This window comes from Triturus cristatus, chromosome 11, assembly GCF_964204655.1.
Source record: "Triturus cristatus chromosome 11, aTriCri1.1, whole genome shotgun sequence".
NCBI lineage: Eukaryota > Metazoa > Chordata > Amphibia > Caudata > Salamandridae > Triturus > Triturus cristatus.
In genome coordinates this window covers 989353881-989376781 of record NC_140594.1, presented here as the reverse complement: position 1 = coordinate 989376781, position 22901 = coordinate 989353881, and the positions used below count along the sequence as shown (strand labels likewise).

The window sequence follows — 22901 nt, the reverse complement described above, 5'->3', positions numbered from 1 at the left end:
GGGGAAGTTAGAGGTCTAGGCGTGTAGAATTAGCTGCCAGGAAGGTCCGAATGAGCCATGATGAGAATAAACATCCTTATCTGACCGATAGAAGACTCCACCTAAAACCTTCTCTATTAACCTCTGATCTCTTTTGGATCTCCTCCACTTCCTCAAGACAAATTATACACTTCAATGGATAGATATGCAAACTCTCTTATCAGGGTGTTTGAGAATACCTGAGCTCGAGATGTTACCAAGAAGAAACACCAGGACCTGATGACCACTATCCATTGGACACTTTAATCACGTCTGTGCCCAAATCATATTTAACACCCTCTCCCACAAATGCATCTAATGAAAAGTGCCACAAGTACCACAATCCTAAAATAAGACACTGATTCAGATGCTTGGGTATTGGAGCATTGGAGACTTGCTTCTTCACTCTTTAATTCCTGTGCAGTACTCTCCTTAGAGATCTGTCCCTTCTGGCCTTTCTTTCTTGCTTCAGCTCGTCCTGCTTTAGCGCCTTGATGCCTCTTTTGGTATTTGTGCGCTTTATACATTTCCGTCATTTAATTTCATTAGTTATCAAAAATCGTCTAAAAACATCTTTTACCTCAAAACTGCAGCAATGCATTTATTGAGCTGGCATCTTATAATAGACTCCTTCTTGGCATCACACGTTTCAAAGAAACAAACTCAGCACCTCTGAGCTTCTTTCAACCAATACTTCAGTCATAAAGTGCTTAAGATGACTAAATTCAGCTTAAGTCTAATTGGTCGCACACTGCTCCACCTACCAAGCGGGTTACCCCACTGAAATGTGGTCCCTGAGGTCAGCGTCGGCGAGTACGCCTATGCCCGAGTCATGAATGCAAGTATGAGTAGCGTTTGCCATCCCTGGACACGTGTTTCGAGGTAGTTGCCTCTCGTCAGCAGGGAGTAGGAAAGTGTGTGGGGTTGCTGTGTAAGCTGCTAAAATCGTTATCAGGTAAATACCTCTCGTAGCGCGCAGGGCGTACACCATGAGCCCGTCGGCTCCACCGGCTCAAGGGAGCCTGAAAATAAACTTAAGTCTAATTGGTCGCACACTGCTCCACCTACCAAGCGTGTTACCCCAATGAAATGTGATCCCTGAGGTCAGCGTCGGCGAGTACGCCTATGCCCGAGTCATGAAAAAAAAAAAATGACTAAATTCAGCGTTTCACTACACAAGAGGCTTCAAAGTCTAACACGCTACTTATACATGGCTAGGTACCTGGTGTTTTTAATTTCTAAATGCTTTTATCCCATAACACCTAAGCTGTGAATATTGTAATACAAAGATACAAAGTTAAACCACTTTCCGTTTCCCTTTTACCTCATTTGAAGTGAAGATACCAAATATCCAGGGACCAGCCTCTTCTCCCAGAGGAGTCCGGAGATAGCAATGAATTTGGAAGTATGGAAAGGAGGAAACGTGTAGTAAATTGGGTTTCTGCATCCTGCGAGAATTGTTATGCTTTGCAGTGTATGGACCTTTTTGGCTAAGTGCATGGACCTTTTTGGCTAAGTGCATGGTTTTGCTAAAGCATCTCTGCTTAACCCTGGTCTTTCTTTCTTCTCTATATTGCTTTATACTCCTCTACTTAAAAAGCTGATCAAAATGGATTTACTACTAACCCTTTTTGTACATTTTTAGGTACCCCCATTCAGAACTCCTTAAAGGACTTGTGGTCTCTTTTATCATTCTTTAAACTGAAACCATTTACTGACCGAGAGTGGTGGCACCGAACTATTCAACGACCTGTCACTATGGGCGATGCAGGCGGGCTTAGGTAGGAATCTGTTTTCTATATTTTAACCTGACTATTCTTTTGAGATTCTTCTGTACAGTATATGCTTCACATGCTGGAGAATAGAACCCTCATCAGAATATGAATTCTCAAAATGTTGATTTTTTTTTTTCTTTTGCTGCTTGAAATCACATACATGTGGAAAAGAAAATCAATATATTTAATTTGTTTTCAGATAACAATAGATACTTCTCTCAGTAATTTTACATAAATGACCATGGATACACCCATGATCGATTGACCTATTTTGAGGGACGGAGACCCTTTGGAAATAATGTACGTGTTGTAAGAGAATTGCCTAGAGTTTCAAGCTAAGCCAATATTATTCCCCCAGATTCCTCATTTTAGAAGCGTCTTTAGGCCTCAGACTGTAGCAGGGAAAATGCCCACTGCTCCTAGAAGGGCACTAGTGGCACGAGACTGGTTTAACTTCACTACGATGCATAGGGGATCTATGCTAGAAACTAAGCAGGACCCCCACTGTTTCCTTATTGGAATCTGGGGACTACCACCGAGTCATAATTGGAAGCTGGTGACACGACCTCGGCATTTTCAATGATTTGATCTGCATTCATCTAAAAATACTCAAATGCCCATTTAAACATATTTTCTGGATCCTTCTATATGTTGCTGAAAAAACATGAACATTCATGTGGACATGTGTAACTGCTTCCTTTCTTGCATGGATATGATCTAGTTTCCATGGTGATGTCTAGAATTTCTCAAAAAGTGGAGAAATCCCAGTGAATGGGTAAGTGGAGTGGGAGTACCTGCTCACTAATCTCAAAGTCCCATGGGCACTCCTAGCAGAGGTACGAACAACTTACAGCATTGTCTGTTTGTTGCAAAGCACAACTGTATGTCCCAGTAACATGCCTGACTGTCTAGAGCAGTGGTTCTTAACCTGTGGTCCGGGGACCCTGGGCGTCTGCGAAGCCTACTCAGGGGGTCCGCGACTGCTTAGAAAATGAAAACATTAGATTGATAAGGTATATATAAATAAAGAACCAACATGTAAATCTGAACATTTTTAAACGTTCTGTTAATGTGAAGAAATTTGAAGTAGGAGGCTAAAAATTAAGTTAGTATCCTCAGATTGATTTGTGGGAACAGTGCAAATGCATCAAAAAGAATAAAGTATGGATGGTAACTGACCTTAATTGAATTTATAAAAGCATCATCCGTCACATTAAAATTACAATTTTGATTTTCTTTTTTCCTTATCTTGGTTTGTGAATTGTGAATAAAATATTTCATCATTTGTGTATTTGTTTGATGAATGCTTGTATTTTTTGTGTATTGTTTTGCAGATCAAATCATTGAAAATGGTGAGGTTGTGTCACTGGCTTCCAATTATGACTCAGTGGGAGTCCCCAGATTACAAATAAGGAATCAGTGGGTGTTTTCGGTTTCCAGTATTGATTACTCAATGGGCAGATCTGGAAGCCCTATTACCTTTCTACCAGATAGGGTTTTGTGCAGAGGATCAACCGTGGGTAACATAGTTGTCCTCTCATACCTCACCCATCAAGCAGCAACCTAGGCATAGCTCACTGTGTTTTATGACCACTCAGCCACTTTTTTTTTTTTTGAAAACCTTTATTTACACATCGAATATTCACAGTCATGGGCCTACAACCGCATGGGCCGGCCGCTAATGTAAGACAATAATACAGTAGTCACAGGAGTCGGAGCGAGCCGCACGCATAACGGCCGCAGCCGCCCACAACTGAACATTGTACTACAGAAAGGTTTCTTATTAACTATTTTATAAAGAAAACAACAACAACAAAAAAAAACTTATACCAGGCAAAAGAACTCCATGAATAGGGACTTGCTCTCTCATGGGCGGGGGACAACAGTGACAACTCAGCCAATTACACAGATATTCGTGTGAAAAAGGGGGCGGGGGGGGGCCGGAAGAGGAGCGGTCATCAATCCCGCAAAGCGACCAGGAACATCAAAGTCAAGGGGACATCGTCACGTCTGGTGCGACCACCAAGGGGAGGGCGCAAATATTCCCCCGATAGGAATTCCAGGGACCCCACATCTTACTCCATGCCCTAGGCTTGCCCCTGGCCACGTAAACCGTCTTCTCTCGGAACATGCACCAATCCATGTTTTCTTTCCATTTCGCAACTGTGGGGGGGCCGGCCGGACCCCCAGAGCTGCGCAATGTCCCTTTTAGCGATCATGTTGCCCAAAGTCACCCAGCGTTCTTGTGCCGCATCGCAGTCAGTCGGTTCCCATACATTCAACACACATCGAGCCTCAGGGAGCAGCGCCACACCCGTAACCTCCTCCATCACTGCATGTACACCAGTCCAGAAACGTATCACCTTCGGGCACTCCCACAGAATATGAAGAAAAGTACCAAGCAAGCCACAACCACGCCGACATAAACCATCATCTGTGTAACCCATGTGAAGCAAGCGGGGCCCGGTGACATAGACCCTATGTAGTATCTTCAACTGCACAAATCGAAGGCGAGCCGGTATAGCCACCTCCCTCGGTGAGGCTATGGCCGCGACCCAATCCTCATCATCCAACTCTAGGCCATCAGCGACCCAGACCTCTCGCAAATGCGTGAGGAGGTCCGCTCGAGTATTAATCAGTTTTTTGTAGATCAGGGAGATAGTACTATCTGGCAGGTAACCATCAAGCAAGCGATCTTCCAACGGGGAGGCTTCGGGGACAGTTGCAGGATTCGGGAAAGCGGAAAGTAGCGCATGGCGCATTTGCGCGTAACGAAAGAACTCCCTCTCGCTCAGCTTATATTCCGTCTGAAGAGCTTCAAACGATTTAAAAGTGCCCTTCGTCCAAAGATCCCCCACACGACTAATTCCGATCAAATCCCACTTCTCAAAGCCTTTCGAACGCCATAGACCTCCCAACGCATCCGGCGCATATAGTGGAGTCGCACGAGACAGACGGCCCGTCCATCCCGTAGCAGCGGTGGCGCAATGCTATGCGCGCACCGCATTTTTCGTAGGACCGGTCAATTTAGCACTTCCCTTCGTAGAGTAAAGCGCCCTAGTGAAATCTCTGCCCGGCAACAATAGCTTATCCATCTCGTACGCGGGGTTCACCGCCGGGCCGTATGTCCCATGATTCACCGCCACCAACTGGGACGCCCAATAATATCGTCTAATATCAGGGAGGGCTATGCCACCATCATACCACGGTAGGGTCAGTTTAGCGAGAGCAATGCGCGGCCTCCCATCCCAAACTAGCTACCTCTGTAAGCTCTCTACCTCACTAAAGTATCGGGCGGGCACCACGTCCAGCGTATTCTGCAATGCATACAAAAAGCGTGGAAGAGACATCATTTTGAATAAGGCCGCCCGGCCAAGCGGCGATAGCGGGAGCCTACGCCAGCGAGCTACATCGGCCCGCAGCCGCTGGAGCGGAGGCAACAGATTCAGAGCATAACGGACCGCCGGATCGAGGGACACGTGGATACCCAGATATTTAAATCCAGAATGTGAAATCTGAATCGGACAGCCACGCGGGAGAGGAGGGGGGGTCGCCAACCAGCACATAAACACAGGATTTCACCCAATTAATGACAAGCCCCGAATTGCGACCGAAGGAGTTCAGTACATCAAATAGCACTATCAACGATTTCCGCGGGGATGTGAGATAGAGCAAGATATCATCTGCGTAGAGTGATACGCGATCTTCAAACGTCGGTGTCCACCGAATACCTGTCATGGAGGGTTCCCACCGGAGCCACGCCGCCAGGGGCTCCAACGCAAGAGCAAAGAGAAGCGGGGACAGGGGGCAACCCTGCCGCGTGCCCCTGCCAAGCAAAAAGGGGGCAGAGACTCTGCCATTCACCACTACCTGCGCCAGTGGTTCCACGTATAGCAACTTCACCCATCCAATGAACCCAGGTCCAAAACCAAACCTAGCCAGTGCCGCCCAGAGATACGGCCATTCCAGTGTGTTAAACGCCATCGTGGCGTCCAGTGACGCCAAAACGGCCGGCTCCCGAATAGAGTCAACTCTCGCGAGGACTCCGTGGAGGCGCCGCAGGTTCAGCGCAGTGTTGCGATGCAGAATAAAACCAGACTGGTCCGGATGTACCAGGTCCCCGATGACTTTAATCAGACGATTAGCGAGCACTTTAGCGAGAATCTTAGGTTCAGCGTTTAGGAGTGAGATGGGCCTATAAGACGCGCAGCAATCGCGTGGCTTGCCCTCTTTATGGAGCACCACAATGGTCGCTAGACGTTGATCACGCGGCAGGGCGCCGGCCTCTCGGGATGCAAGAAACATCTCGCGGAGATGGGGCGCCAACTTATCTGGACAAAGCTTGTAAAGCTCGATCGGGAGGCCGTTAGGGCCGAGAGCCTTTCCTGAACGGACCGAGCGAATCGCCGATGCTATCTCATCGTTTGTAAGCGCCGCGTCCAGCAGCTCTTTATCATCGACCGAAAGGCACGGCAAAGCAATATCTCGCAACAATTGGCAAGAGTCCTCTTCTGGCCTCTCCGAGACCGGGGAGTAGACGTCCCGCAAATGGTCTGCAAAGCAGCCCACAATCTCCCTCGGATCCGTAACACTCACACCATCAGCACGCACAATCACCGGGACCACACGACTCGCTCGTTCTCTCCTCTCCAACCATGCAATCAACCTTCCAGCCTTGTCACCAACATCATACAAGCGCCCCTGTTGCTCCCTACTAGCGAGCTTAGCAGCATCCGTAACCAACGCCCTGTAATCCGCTTGCTTCAGGCCAAGGGCATGGAGTTTGTCCCGTGTGACCCCCCGCCCGAGATCCCTTTCCAAGTCAGTTATGTCCGACTCCAGGCGGACCACCTCCTCAGTTTTACGCCTTTTAGCATGGGAGATCAAAGATAGGGCCTGCCCACGGATGACGACCTTGAAAGCCTCCCACAACGTTACGGCCGAGGAGACTGAACCCTGATTTTCCTCGAAATAGCGGTCCAGAGACTTAACCAGAAGAGCACGAGTCGTGGGGTCATGCAAATACCAGGGATTAATCGAGGCCACCCTCCCCTCTGCCCCCATGGCCACATCTAAGTGGAGCAGGACCGGGGAATGGTCAGAGATGCCCCGGGCCAAATGTCTGACCTCCCCGATCATTTGAGCTTGGGCGGCCGGCATCAGCACATAATCCAATCTAGATAAGGAGCCGTGGACGCCAGAGTGAAACGTAAATTGGGCGAGCCCCGGATGCATTGATCTCCAACAGTCCACAAGCCCCATAGTGTCGATAAAGCCACCCAGCCAAGAGTGTGCCCCGGGGAGGTCTCTGGGAGGGTGCCGATCCTCTCTACCCGACACCACAGAATTGAAGTCACCACCCACCAGCAAGAGGCCCTCCGGGAGCCCAAGCAGCAACCCTCCCAAGTCCGCAAAGGTAGTGGTTTGCAACCCCGGGGGAACATAAACCGAAACCAGACACCAAGTCCGTCCTTCCCACCGGCCCACCAACACCACGTAGCGCCCCAGGTCATCATGTATTACCTCATCAATTTCCAGCGGGAGAGAGGATCGAACCAAAATGCCCACCCCTCTGGAGCCGGTTGTAAAACCAGAGTGGGCCACCAAACGGTAGCCCTTTCTATTCATAGCATGGCATGAGTGTCCCACCAAATGCGTCTCCTGCAACAGAACCACATCAGGAGAGTGACGTTTCAAATATTGTAGCACCACCCCTCGCTTCAATCGGTCCCCCAAACCATTTACATTCCATGTTAAAATGCGCAATCCCCTACCCCCCATCCCCACAGCAACGAACACCCCACCCACGATGAGAGCTAAAAGCAGCATACTGATTGCCTGGTACAAAACGAACACCACACAAAAACAACACCCCTACCACCACCCCCCCAACTCCCACTACAAACCCCCCCACCCTGCACCCCTGCACAAGACCATTAAGCCACCCCAACTCGCAGTGTGCCTGTCGCCCCCCCATGAACCTACTCTACGGAAAGAAGGAAGAAAACCCCTCCCGAGGAGGAAGAGTCTCACCAGATACCCCGCAGCCTCCCAATGATGAAGGAAGGGTAATGCAGTCCTAGAAAAGAAAAACCAGTACATCAAACCCAAGTCGGGGGTGAGCCCAAAATTGCCAAGGAACCACAAGTCATTCGTTCACTCTTAGTCTGCTGATCCACCACCCACATCCGCAGCTCGTTCCTCCCCGCCGTGCCGACGGTGCAAGGTGTCAAGCCAGTCCTCAACCGCCTCGGGCCGGTCGAAAAAATGAGTCCGTTCTTACAATTCAATGCGTAACTTGGCCGGGAAAAGCATAGAGTACTTCAAGCCCATGTCCCGCAGCCGCCGCTTGACAGTCATGAAGCCCATTCGCTGTTTTTGCACCGATTGTGTAAAGTCAGGATAGAAACTGATATCCGCATTGTCATATTTCGTCGGGCCATGTACACGGGAGGCCTGCAGGATTGCGTCACGGTCCCTGAAGTTGAATATCCTGGCAATGATAGGTCGCGGTGGGGCCACAGGCCTCGGCCGGCCCCCCGGGACTCTGTGTGCCCGCTCCACCGTGAAGAATTTGCTGAGGCCTTTCGGCGCTAATTTGGTCAGGATCAGATCTTCCACAAAGAGATCGACCGGCCCGTCCTCCGACCGCTCCGGCACACCGATAATGCGTACGTTATTCCGCCGGGCCCTGCTTTCAAAATCCTCCAGTCTCTTGGCAGAGAGGTCGCTGAGGGCCCGCAAACTACGGATCTCCGTCTGCAGTTCCGAGACATCCGTCTTGAGGCCAGATGACGTAAGATCGAGTGATTTGACCTTCTCATTAGTTTTCGACAGATCAGCCTTAAGTAAGTTGATATCGATCAACACGGTGTCCAGCCTGTGGGCCAGCGAGTCGAATTGCTGGCCGACCGAGGCCTTCCTGGCGTCGATGGCACCCATGACGTCTTGTAGTGTCAATTCCGTCGAGGGTGACGGGCCCTCCTTGGCTGTATCTGAAAGTCCACTCGATCCGGGAGATCCCTTCTGCTGGGCATAGCGGTCCATGTTGTTCGCTTGCACGTAGCTACCCCTCCGGGGAGCTCTAGACTTGTGCTTGTCGCCGTCCAGCCGGGTCGTCATCACTCAGCAGGGAGGGCAGGTCCAGTACACTTGTTAGATGCAGCACACACCCGGGGAGTCCACCTGACTGATGGGCAGACCCCTTGTCAATGCCACTCGACCGCTACAGCTTGGTCCAAACTCCGAGCGACTGTGAGCACCTGCCACCAGACTCGTAGAGGAAAGTCAAAAACGAAAGTGAAACCAGGGGGGGGATGCCAGCCCCAGACCCTAATGCCGTTGTTGTTCAATTGGAGCTCGGGGACAGTGCCAACCCAAGTCCGGGGTGGCGCCACGGAGCAGGCCTCTTTCTGGAGCACAGGATAAGTCGAGTTCCCAAAGTCCGATTTAAGTCCCGAAAACGGGATTCACCTCCGCTTCGGTTCACCAGTAATATTCTTTCAGAATAACAGGATTATAGCCAGGATAGACGTGGGAGGCCGCGAGGGTCCCGGGAGCCCTGTGCCTACGCGTCCATCTTGGTTGCGCGCTAGGCTCCTCCTTCCTACTCAGCCACTTTTGATGGAGTTGTCCGGAGAATATTATGGGGGAATGTTAGACTTCGCATCTTTTGGCGTGTTTTCCCTGAGTTTTTGCTTTCTGACCTCCCGGTTTTTACTCTGTTTTTGCTGGTGTAATGATTCTGCGCACTTTTCTCACTGCTGTCCAGTGGTAAAGTGCAAGTGCCCCTGTTATAAAATTTGTTATGGATTGGTGTTTCCATGATTGGCCCATTTGATTTATGTGCCATTCCCTAGTAAAGTGCTCTGCGAGTGCCAGGGCCCAAAAATCAAATGCTGTTGGTGGGCTGCAGCACTGGATTGTGCCACCCACGCAAACAGCCCGTAAAGTGTGACTCTGGCCTGCCAATGCAGAGCCTGTGCGCAGCCTGGAGCTGCCATGTCGACTTGGCAAGTGCTCCCACTTGCCAGTCCCTAAACCTTCTATTTTCTACATGTTAGTCACCCCTAAGGTAGGCCCAAGGTACCCCTGTGGGCAGGGTGCATTGTATGTGAAAAGTAGGACATGCCCTGGTGTGTGTGGCATGTCCTGATAGTGAATTACAGCCTACTTCGTTTTTTACTATTGCAAGGCTACCTGTTCCCTATAGGCCAGAATGGGCAGTTTGACTATAACATCCTATAATCCTAACTGACCCAGGGAACATGGTAGAAATTCGAGTTTAGTATGCCTGAACTCAGAATGATAAAATACATCTTTTAGAGAAGTTGGTTTTAACATTCTTTGTTTGAAAATACCACTTTTAGAAAGTAGGTATTTTCTGACCTAATCATCCAGCCTGCCTCTGCTAGCTTGTGTATTGTCTGTCTGGTTTGTGAGTGACAGGGACTGGGGGAGACTCCAGGAGACAGGATGAGTCAGCACAGGGCTGAATAGACCTATCTGCACATAGATGGGTGAGAGGAGTAGCACCTGGGTCTGAATAGGGCTGTGCCTGCCTTCCACAATACTGGCTCCACCTCCTGTGGTGTGTCTGATGTCCCAAGCCCACACTGACAAAGGAAGAAGGTGCACACTGGCAGAATGCACCCAGAACTGGTTTGAACTAGGTTCAGGCCCCTCTGCCTTCAGAGAGATTTGGTGGTATAAATATTAGGGCCCAAACCCCAGAACTTTAGAACTCTTTTGGATCAAGAAGACTGCCAAGAAGAGCTGGAGAAGCTGTGAGGAGGAACTACCACTTTGCTGTGTTGGCCTGCAGTGGCTGCTTCTGTCTTGGGCAGTGAAAGGACTGGACTGAACTTTCTGCTATCTAGTTTTGTGAGTTTCTCCAAGGGCTTGAGGTAGAGCTTGCCCCCTGTTCAAGAAGTCTCAGGAACAGCAAATACTTCAAGCTCGACGCCGCTGCCGACTCCGTGTCCTGAAGGCACCGCTGCGACGCCGTACCGCGACCCTGGTCTCATTGACGATGCCTGCTGACGCCGCCACCGAGCCGCTGCTCGCATCAAGACCCGTGGGCACCGCACCGCCTCGCTTCACGACGACGCCTTGGTATACCCAACGACGCCGCTCCATGCCGGAATCGACGCCGCTGCTTGCACCGTGGTTCGAGGGCACTGCTCGTAAAGTTACACCACGCACCGCCCTCATCCCGCACCGCAGCCTTGGCCCACCGACTCCGGTGCCATCGACTCCAGTTCGTCAGCCGACGACAGCGCTTCAGCAACGACGACGACGCTGCTTGCACCGTGACCTGCCAGCACCGTGACGAGCACCGCCTTCATCTCACACGCGACCCTGGTCTCACTGACGACGCCATCTGATGGGATGTATGTCGTTACAACGCACACTTTTACAACGCATGCACTTACAACGCATTTTTTACAACGCATAATCCATTACAACGCATGACATTACAACGCATGACACTACAACGCATTTTTAAAAACTACCTTTACAACGCATTTCCATTACAACGCATACTACCTTTACAACGCATACCATTACAACGCATAATATTAAATTGCATTTAAGGTAAGTATTAGATAGTATAGGGGTAAAAGTTACTTTTCTAACTCCAGGGGGTGCAAAAGTAGGGTAAGTGTTGGATAGTATAGGGGTAAAAATGACTATTCTAACTCCAGGGGGTGCAACAGTAGGGTAAGTGTTGGATAGTATAGGGGTAAAAATTACTATTCTAACTCCAGGGGGTGCAACAGTAGAGTAAGTGTTGGATAGTATAGGGGTAAAAATTTCTATTCTAACTCCAGGGGGTGCAACAGTAGGGTAAGTGTTGGATAGTGTAGTGTAATATTATGCGTTGTAATGGTATGCGTTGTAATGGTAGTATGCGTTGTAATGGAATGCGTTGTAAAGGTAGTTTTTAAAAATGCGTTGTAGTGTCATGCGTTGTAATGTCATGCGTTGTAATGGATTATGCGTTGTAAAAAATGCGTTGTAAAGGTAGTGCGTTGTAAAAGTTGCGTTGTAAAGGTTGTTCCCCCATCTGATGCCGCCACCGAGACAGTGACCTGAGGGCACCACACCGCTGCACTTCGCACCGCAGTACCCGACTCCGGCCATCGCCAGCGCTCCTGACTTCAACAAAGAGGAGTTCGATCTGCAATGCGTGTGACTTCGAGGGTCCTGTCAACTCCTGCACCGACCTCCGGAACCGACGCCTGCGGACGCCGTGTGTTCGGAAGCTCAACGAGAGGTCATCGATGCCCTGCTTTTCTTAAAGGTACTGTTTGCGGGTCTTCCCAACGCCGTATCTGGCCCGTGACGCCGCAGTCAGCCCGAAGAGTTTGGATTTGTTTGCGCACGACGCCGTGATAGCCCCGGACGGAGCTATTGACATCAAGGAACTGTTTTACAAGGTTATTTTGACAACTGAAGATTTTTAAGTACTGTATTGTGGATTTTTATCGTTTTGTTCTTGTCTCAAGTATGTATAAAAATATTGGATATTTTTCTAAACTGGTGTAGTGTCCTTTTGTAGTGCTTACACTATATTACTGTTGGTTATGTGCAAATGCTTTACACACTGCCTCGAAGATAAGCCTGACTGCTCGTGCCAAGCTACCAAGGGGGTGAGCAGGTGTTATTTTAGGAGTGTAACTCCCTTACCCTGACTAGGAAGAAGGGTCCCTATTTGGACAAAGGTGCAAGCCCATGCCAACTAGAGACCCCCATTTCTAACATTGGTTGTCAGCGGTGAGGATAGGACTTGTGTTTGCACTTGACAGTGATTGGTGTACACTACTACCATATCTCAGACCATATACTTGTTCTTTTTCTGTTTAGCCTATTTTTGATCTTGCCAGTTTGAACTTGCTACTTCAACATGCCTGAATCTAGAGCATCATCAATTGCATCAATGGAAATTGCCTTTGAGGAGAATAGGTTGGAATCCTACAACGTTAAGGAATTGAACACGATTTGCAAGAACCTGAAAGTCCAGGTCATACGCCTCACCGGGAAGGATGAGCTACAAAAGGCACTGAGGGCCTGGGTAGCAGCCAGACATGCCAATGGGCAAACTGGTGATCTCAGTGGAGAGGCGGAGGAGCCTATTTCCAGGGTGGATGTGCTTTTGGGAGGGGGGGGAACACTCCAGACCAGGCAGCTTGTCCTCCGAGGGAAGCAAGGAAGTTCGAGTTGGAGAAACTCAGGATAGAAAGTGAGAGGGAAGACAACAGAATAGCCATGGAGGAAAGGAAGATCTTAGATCATGAGAGAAGTCTCAAGGAGTTGGAGCTAAAAAGTAGATCCGGCTCAGATGGTGGCAGCAACTCTTCAGCGCACACAAATAGGATTGTACACATCCCCAAGAATGTAGGTAAATTGGCGCCTCCCCGGGAGGTGGCTATCCCCTCCAAAGTAAAGCTGGTGCAGCTTAAAATACTGCACCGGATATACTACACTAAAGACATGCTCCATAAAATGGGGAGGGCACCTACCCCGATCTGTCTGCGGGGCTGTGGACAGAAAGGCACCTTCTTTCACACGTTATGGGAATGCCCTGACATTACCTTGTACTGGGGGGAGGTCATGGCCACGATCTCACGGGTTACCGGTCAGGATGTCCCGCCGGAACCCCGGATGTGTTTACTGAATGTCTGGGACGACACTGACCTTAACACAGCTGACCAAACCTGGGTGGCCCTCGGACTAGCGTTCGCAAAGAGGACACTTGCGCAATACTGGGGGGCGCAGTCCGCCCCCTCCCATATGAGATGGTGCCGTGACCTAGATAGTGCCATGATGGCGGAGAGGGTGGTGTGTGTCAACAGAGGTTGCCCCCGGAGATGGCAGAGAATATGGGGAAAATGGAACACATACAGAGGCAACTTATGCGAACCCCCTGTATCGAACTCGGAGTCCGAGCTAAGCGACTAAACTCAGGGCAGTATTATCACGTGGGACTCGACCGGAGGGAGGGTCAGGGAGGAGGAGGGCGGTGGCGGGTGGCGGAAAACTGGGCTTGGATGTACCTGTATGACAATAGCAATCAATGTCAGAAATTGAATGATATGACAACACATTGTACCGCACAGATCTACCATGTAATGACTAAAGGTGTACTTTTGTTCGTTGTTTTAATAAAAATTGTTTTAAAAAAAAAAAAAGAATGTAGGTAAAGAGTACAAGAAGGGGGATGACGTACAAAGGTGGTTTCAAGGGTACGGGTTGTCTATTCATATGAATGGGGTCCCTGAAAGGAACTGGGGGGGCAGGGTGTGGCCTCTCTTTCCAGAAGAAGCTAGGGATACCCTGATAGCTTTGGGTAAGGGGCAGGACCTCACCTATGCTGACATGAAGGATGCTCTCCTCACTAGGTATGGACTCACTCCTGAAAAGTACAGGGATCAGTTTAGGTCCAGTAAAAAGTCTGAGACTAACACTTGGTTGGAATGTGTGGATATGTTCTGCAGGTCGCTGGATGGCTGGGTGAAGGGCAGTAATGTGACAGATTTTCAGGGGCTCTACAAATTGATTGCATGGGAGCACTTGTCTAGTCTATGTTTTGCAGATCTGCGCCAGCACCTAGTTTTTTTTTTTTTCAATTCTTTTTATTGGCATTTTCAGTAACAAACTTACAACAATGCTTCACACTGCGGCGTACATATTTCAAGCAATGACGACACGTCTCCCAACCAACAAGGCACCAATTACGGAATGTCATGGACATCAACTCAGTGTTACATATCATTCTCCGTTGTACCCAACCGACCATCAGTCACTTCCTCCCAACCGTGTCCCACCACCCCGACAGTCGCCAACCCGCCACATTGGCAGCAGCAAGCACTGACCTCACCCTCCCGCACTAGGGGATAGCATCTAACTACAGCGTTTGCAGCGGAGTGTGTTCCAGCCAGTGTATGAAGGGTCCCCATATATCCCTAGGCCTGGATCTCATCGGCATAAGCTCCCAGTACAGGGCCAGCTGGGTCTGACAATAGACAACGCTTTTAACCCATACCTTAATGCTAGGTGACGTAGCAACTCCCCAATGCATAGCAACTTGTCGTTTGGCCAGTAATAATAGCATCGCTGGCAGCTTACGGTGTTTGGGCTCAACCATGTGTAAAATCCCCAGCAGTGCAACCTGGGGTGTGCATGGGATCAGTAGGTCTGTGATAGCACATGTTATCTCCACTACCCTTGTCCAGAACAGCGCCACTGCAGGACAGCCCCACGCCATGTGTACAAAGGTGGCCCCCGGGGCATGACAGCGCCAGCATTCATCGGTGTCCCTTAAACCCATGCGGTGCAGCCGGTTCGGTGTGCGATAAGTCATGTGTATGTATTTGAAGTGGATCAGGCGTAGCCTGTAGTTGGGGGACAGAATCTCAAGTAGCTTACAGCACAAGTCCCAGTGTATTTCAGAAATATCCGCGCCCAATTCCGCCGCCCACAGGCCCCGCGCCGCCGGAAGCATCACGGGGTGGTTAGTCTGCATTCGCACATACAATCTGGAGATCAGCTTGCGGCCAGATTCCACAGACAACACATTTTCCAAAGCAAGCAGATCCGGCGGTGGCGCCGGGAACGTGGGGAACAGCCTCCTGCTTGAGTGGCGGAGCTGGTAATAAAGAAGCGTGTCTAGTAGCGTCAGGGCCTCCGATCCACACATCTGCTCCGGCGTAAGGAAGGTGTCACCTGGAAACAGATCGCCCCCAGTGTTGAGGCCCAGCTCCGCGGCCCGCTCCCCGGTCCGCGTAGTCCGCAGCGGCGGCCACATCGGGTTACCGCGCAGCGGCACAGAGCGGGTATAAAGAAGATCTAATCCGGCCCTACGTCGCAGCCCATTCCAGGCCCACCTGAGTGCGTGTACCGGGTCGATGTCCGTGCACCTCCGGGCGTGTGGCGTGTAGAGTGCAACCGGCAGCGGAGCCGCCCTATCAGTCTCGATCGCCACATGCGGTTGAAACGGTGTAGGGTGCACCCAGTAGTGCAGGAACTGCGCCTGGGCACAGTAGGCATATAGTGAGAAGTCTGGTGCAGCCAGGCCTCCCTGTCTTTGTGGGAGAGTGAGGGTCTCCCAGGACACCCGCGGCTGTTTACCCCCCCCCAGGCCAGCTCCACCATCAGTGAGCGCAGCCGTCGCAAGAAATGTGCGGTCAGGGGCAGCGGGATATTCACGAATAAATAGAGGAGTTTAGGCAGGATCACCATTTTGGCCACCGCAATCCTGCCAGCCAGCGAAAGGGGCAAATGCTTCCAACGGCCAACCCGCTCTTCAATCCAACCCGTCACACGCCCATAATTTTCTGCCCATATCTGCTGCATGTCTGTGCTTATCCAGATCCCCAGGTATCGTACCGGCCCAGTTGCCCATTTCAGCGGGCAGTCCGGGGTAAAGCGGAGAGTCCCGGTAGTCAGGGACAGAATGACTGACTTCTCCCAATTTATATTTACCCCCGACAACCGTCCATATTCCAGCAGTTCTCGTGTCAGAGGGGAGAGGTTAACCTGAGGATCAGAGACATATAGCGTAACATCATCTAATCATATAACGATATGGTTAGCGCCCTTGACGAGAAGCCAATGCCCCTGGCCGCATGATGTTGTCGAATGCGGGCAGCCAGAGGTTCTGTGGCGATGGCAAAAAGCAGAGGCGACAGGGGGCAACCCTGTCTCGTGCCTCTCCGAATGGCAAATGGCGCAGAGACTAGCCCGTTTACCCTTACCCTCGCAGTAATGTCGGTATAAAGCAGTCTAATGTATCTGATAAAGGCCTCACTCACCCCCATTCGCTGCAGCAGAGGAAACAGGAACCCCCACTCCAGGGAGTCGAACGCTTTGGTGGCGTCCAGCAGCACAGCCGCAGCCTTAACATGGGGGGCCAAATAGTGCAGCACACCGAAGAGGGTGCAGAGGTTGTGGGACGTCGATCGTCCCGGTATAAAGCCCGACTGATCCGGGCGGATCATCAGGGGCAACACCGGCTGTAGCCGAGTTGCGAGCATTTTCGCAAAGATCTTAGCGTCAGTGTTGATTAATGATAGTGGCCTGTATGAGTCGCATTGCTGGGCATCCTTGTCCGGTTTCAGGAGGGTAATGATGACAGCCTCCCTCATGGAGTCTGGGAGTATACCTGACTCGACCGCCTCCGCATATACTGCCAACAGCCGGGGGGCCAGGAGGTCTGCGTATTCCTTGTAAAACTGCGCCGGGAGGCCGTCCGGTCCCGGCGCCTTACCGGCTGCTAATGCCCCAATTGCCTCCCGTACATCGTCTGCCTCAAATGGTCGATCAAAGTAACCTTTCTGGTGCGCATTAAACCATATAAGCTGTATCGTATCAAAATAGTCAGACAGCTCCGCCTGTGGGGGGGCTGCCCGAGCCCTATACAAGTCCCTGTAAAACGACCGGAAGGTATCTAGTATTTCCGGAGGGGTATACACGGTATCCCCGCCCGCAGTCATCACTGAGGAGACAAAAGGAGAGGGCCGTTGTGAGCGTAGCAGGAGGGCGAGCGTTCTGCCCGGGCGATCCCCCTCCCCATATCTGCGGGCCACAGCATGCTTAGTTAGGAATTTAAGCTCCCTGTCGGCCTCCGTCTGATATTCAGTGAGCGTGGCGCGAGTGTCCACCAACGTGGCAGTCGAAGGGTCCGAACAGTACTGCACCTCCAGTGAGTGCAGGCGATCCTCCAATTTACAGAGCGCACCCCTAATAGTTTTCAGGACTTTGGCCTGCCCCGCAATGCAGTGGCCCCGTATCACCACCTTAAACGCGTCCCACAAGGTGCCCAACGATGTCACAGAGCCCTCATTGTGCTCAAAGTAGTCAAGTATGTGTTGATGGATATCCTCCCGAAACACCGGGTCTGACAGGGCCTGTGGCGGCAGTCTCCACGTGAAGGGCGTGATGTATGGCTGGGGGACACGCAGAGTTAGCTCGACAGGGGAGTGGTCTGAGAGGGTGCGCGCCTTGTGAGCGACTGCAGACACCCAAGCATGGACCTGCGGGGTCAAAAGCCAGAAGTCCAAGCGGGACCAGGCTCCTCTGTGTGGGGTGAAGCAGGTGCCTTCCCTAACCGCTGGATGCAATACCCGCCATGAGTCTAGTAGATTATAATCTGCCATTAGGCCGCGTATGAGACCGGCAGCTTGCGGGTGATGCGCGCGAGCAGCCCCCTCCCTGTCTAGATCCAGCGACAGCACAGCATTGAAATCTCCTCCCCACATGCAGGCCCCTCCGCCCAGTGATTGTGCCAGGTGCCAGACGTGACGGAAGAACCCAGGGTCATCTGAGTTGGGGCCATATGTATTAACTAACGTTATCGGCGTGTGAAAGAGTTTCCCAGTCAGTATGATGTAGCGCCCCTCAGTGTCAGCAGTTACCTTAAACGTTTGCCAAGGGAGGCCTTTACGGATAAGAATAGCCACTCCCCGGGAATAGCTGGAGCAGCCGGAGGTGTGTATCTCGCCCCATCTAGCACCTCGAAGCTTGTCCCCGGCGTTGCGAGGCAAATGAGTTTCCTGTAGGAAACAGATGTCAATCCGGTGTCGTGACAAATGTGCATGAGTCAAGCGTATCTTGCGGTGGTCATTAAGACCGCGGATATTCCATGTAAGGCAGTGCAACTCGGTCAGGGGGGCATATATGTGTGTGTCCCATACAGTGGCGAGGTTACCAATGTCTCACGTACCAGGGCCCACAGGGAATCCCCCCCCGCTGCCCCTTCCCGGGGATCGGCAACCATATAGTGTCCGCCTGTGGCAAGGCCGCGTCGTCACGCCGTGGTGTAGTAAGAAAACTCAGTGTGATAGCAACAACCAACAATAACCAGAACCCCCCCTCCACCCACTCCAACCCCCCAAACAGGTTGAGATACATTCCCCCCCCGCCACCCCATCCAACAGTTAATGTCACGTAACAGTATCTCGGGAATCATCCCACTGGGCGTGGGGTCACCGGCTCACTCCCCCGTCTAGAAGTGACAGGGTGGCCGAACATTGCTGCCTTTTGTCAACGCAGTACAACAACCTACAGCAAAGGAGGCCCAGCATTCCTCCCCCGCAGTGCTCCGGGAGGCATTCGCAAAGTGAGCCGTGTTACGTCGAGCCAGTTCTCACCGGTCCGTGCACTTGACAGTCACGGCGACCAGCGTTTCAGCACATCTCAGAGTTATAGTGCGCGGTGTCATTCAGTGTCGCTTAACTGGCCCAGCGGAGGAGTGCCTTGCTCATCCCGCCACTCACGCTGCGAGCGTTCTGTCTGCCTCGCAAATTTGAGCGCATCCGCCGCGGCCGTAAAGATCATTGGCTTCCCTTTGTGGTGTATTCGCAACTTGGCCGGGTACAACATGGCATACTTAGTCCCCAACTTCTGAAATATTTTTTTAGCCGGTATAAATTCTCGCCTCGCAGCCTGCACCGCCTGCGTAAAATCCGGAAAAAGGGAGATGGCCATGTTCTGAAATCGGAGCTCACCTTTTTCGCGCGCCAACCTCAGGATGGTATCCCTGTCTCGGTAGTTCAGAACACGTGCCAGAATCGGTCGTGGCGGAGCTCCAGGCACAGGTCGCGGGCCCAGCGTGCGGTGCGCCCGCTCGACCAGGAACATGGCCGACATGTCCGCCCCAAACAGTTCGCGGAACATTCCCTCAACGAATTGTTCCATGTTTCCAATGTTCGTGGATTCCGCAATGCCAATAATACGCACATTATTCCTTCGGGAACGGGCTTCCAAGTCCTCGTTGCGCCCCCTTATCACCTCCAGGACTTTGTCCATGCGTAGTAACCTCTCCTGGGTGTCCCCGAGGCCCTCCTCGCACTCGGCAATCCGCGCCTCCGCCGCAGCGATCAGCTCCTCGTGCTGGTCTACCTTATGGGAGATGCCATCAAGCCGCTGGGCCATGGAGTCGAGCTTGCCATCGATTTCCTTGAGGCAGCCCTTTAGGTCGCGGAACATACTTCGGACATCATCCTCCGGTGTTGGATCTGGCTGCGTTTCAGGGACCACATTCGGCGATGGCGGAACCGCCGCAGCGCCGCGGGAAGCCTGTTTCTCAAAGTGGAGCTTCCGCTGCTTGGTGTCCGACTTCCCCATTTCGCCTCCGAGGGGTCTTCACCCCCCGGCACCAATGAAGGGGGGCAGCTGGTACGCCACAGGCCACGGGCCCCAACCAGCGCCCGGATCGCAGAGGTCAGGTATTCGCCACTACAAGCGGCCCCAACGGGTAGGCCAGGTCCAGCCAGCTCTCGGCCCACCCAGGTCGCGGGACGGCACCAGGCAGCGGCCCGGAGAGTCACCCGGCCTCTCACGCTCTTTCCGCCACCGCCTCGTGGCGCCGCAGACTCCCAGAGGCCCGGGCACGGATCACACCGGCCAGACAGCCGGAGTCCCCTCGTCGCAGGTATGGATCTGGCCTCGCCGACCAGTGGTCGCAGCGTCCGTCGTTCGTCGCCTCACGCCAGCAGGAGCACCGGTCCAGTCATCTGCGCAGATAGCGGCCACGCCGGCAAGGCCCCGGCAGTCAGTCCGTCAGGCCAGCACACAGCGCGCTCCAGCTCCGCCGCGAAGGCCGTTCACAGCCCAGCAGGGGCCCGCCGCTTCACCTCAGGTTCCAATCGCAGGGCAGCCTGCGCTCTGCAGGCGGCCACGCCAGTCTCAGCGCGCCTGTCGGCTAGCGGCCCGCGACCAGGGCCCCGCGTAGCAATGTCGCCGCCCAGCGCGGCGCCTCCCAGCCGCCGGATCCGTTAGGGCACGTATCTCCGGATTCCCGCAGCCGATTCCTGCCGCAGGAGCACCGCTGGGATCCTCGGCGTCCGGGCACCACCCGCCGTGTCTTCCCTGCTCAAAAATCAAGGCAGAGACCGGATGAGCTGACGGATTTGTTGTCCGGCCGGCAGAGCCCCGTTACACGGCGGCCATCTTGCAGCTCGGCTCGGCCACGCCCCCTGCGCCAGCACCTAGTTGATAGTAAGTGTTAGACGGCGACCTCAGAGGAGCCCGGAAGGGGGTCCTGACTACCCTGAGCCCCACCCGTGTAGTATTGTAGCCGGGCACTGGCGAGAGATTCCCCAGGGGGAGGAATCTCGCAACTAGGATCGTACTTCTGGCACCACACGACACAGAGAGACCACACTGGGTATTCTCAGAAAACAAGCTTTATCAAATAGGTATCACAGCAAATATGTACAAGGTGAGCACGGGCTCAAGAGTCTCGGAAAGGTAGGGGGTAGCGGGACTGTCTCTGGTAACGGTTCAAAGCAGGGACGTATCCGGCGCACAGCTCACAATCCTCGAGCTGGGGGATACGTGGTCGGAGTCGGGGTCCGGCGGGACCGTGAGAGTCTGGGGGAGCCGCGAGTCACTCAGCGGGCTCAGGTACAAGTTCGGAGGTCTTACGATCTTCAGGGAGCCGCGAGTCACTCAGCAGGGCTCAGGTACAAGTTCGGAGGTCTTACGATCTTCAGGGAGCCGCGAGTCACTCAGCAGGGCTCAGGTGGGTTCAAGTTCCAGGAGCCGCGACCGCGTCGGCAGGCTCTCGTTGTTCCAGCGTCGAATCTGCCGGACAGCCTCAGAGCACCCCTTGTTATAGGTCGACCCCTCTTTGATGTCCGGAGTCTGTGCAGGCAGGGGTCTTGTCACCTGGGGGCCGCTTGTCGGGGTTTCCTGCTATTGTCTTTTGATCCTTTCAGGGCCGGGTCGGGAGGAGTCCCAGACACCCAGCAGGCACGGAGCCAGCCCGCAGGGAGGCCGGAGGGCCGATCGAAACCCATCGTCCCAGGGGAGTTAGAGGTGCGATAGAAACTGCTCCTCCCTCTCTCATCCCCTGGAAGCGTGATGTCCTCCAGCCGGAGTGGCGCCTCGAGGCCCGGGTCTCGCTGGGGCCGGGCGGCCATCTTGTTGCATGGAGTGGGCACGCGGGCCCGGGGTGGCCGAAAGGAGAGAGGCCATGGACGGGGATGTCCGGGGTTGGTGCGGGTGTCCTGGTGGAAAGGGTCGGCTGGGCCGTGTGCTTGGGCTGCAGGCCCAGGTTTCGGTGGTGCGGGGGCACGGAGGGCCATTCTACGAGGCCGGGTCCAACAGTAAGCTGACTGACCCTAGGAAGCTTGCTATGGAGGCGGACTGCTGGGTGAGTAACAAGGTTCACAAGAAAGCGTTTGGGGGAGACTCAGCCAAAGGTGGGCAGGGACCCCAGCAGAAAAGTGGGGGAGACATGGGTAAGGCACAGGAGTTCTCTAAAGGGCCCCAAACTAGTACCCAGGGTAAAGGTTCCCATCCCCCAGGAGATAAGAAGAAAGGGGTCTCTACAGGAAAGCCTGCTGAGACCGGCCCCCACAAGTGTTTTTCATGTGACCAGGTGGGTCACTTAAAGGGGGACCCCAGGTGCCCAAAGGGGATACTGCCACTCACCGGTGGACAGTCCAAGGTGTTGGCTAGTGTAGCGCTTGAGGAGAAGGGGTGCCCACAGGAGGGTGGGGATCCCACAGAAATTACCCTCGTCTCACTAGGGGACAATGAGATGGTCCCAGGAAACCAGGTGCTCCCTAGCACAAATAAATATAGCACCTGGGTGACCATCAATGGGAAAAGGGTAGAGGCTCTCAGAGATACTGGAGCCAGTGTGACTTCAGTCCGGTGTCACCTGGTCTCTGAGAAGCAAGTATTCCCAGGGGCATTCCAACAAGTAGTTGCTGTGGACAACTCAGAGCGCCAGTGTATGGTGGCGCAGGTTCCCTTTGAGTGTGGGGGGGTTTCAGGTCCCTTAAGGGTGGTTTTGAGCCTTACCATGTCTGTAGATTGTCTGCTAGGTAACGACCTGGAGCAGTCCTTATGGAAGGATGTTGAGCTCAGGTCTCACTTAGAGATGCTTGGGTTGCCAGAGTGGGCATGCGTGTCTACTCGGTCAATAGCAGCCAGAAAGGGTGATCAAGAGGACTTGGAGCCTGGAACAATAGCCCAAGTCCCTGCCAAGAGAAAGGGCAGGGGGGCGGGAAACCGGCCCCTGAAGTTCCCATGGACCGGGAGGAGGAGGACCTTGAAAGGGACGCCCCAGTGCCTACAGGGGAGAAGGCCCCA

The 22901-nt window shown here is 52.8% G+C and overlaps 1 protein-coding gene across 6 annotated transcripts in view; it reads left to right on the top strand.

The window, feature by feature from the left end:
• Positions 1–22901, top strand: part of HLTF (helicase like transcription factor) — a 397768-nt gene that overhangs the window by 236426 nt on the left and 138441 nt on the right. For all 6 annotated transcript variants that reach the window (XM_085635054.1, XM_085635052.1, XM_085635053.1 and 3 more), the window contains one exon: positions 1664–1799. In XM_085635054.1, the coding sequence (XP_085491180.1) occupies positions 1664–1799 (136 nt within the window). The remainder of the gene's footprint in view (positions 1–1663; positions 1800–22901) is intronic.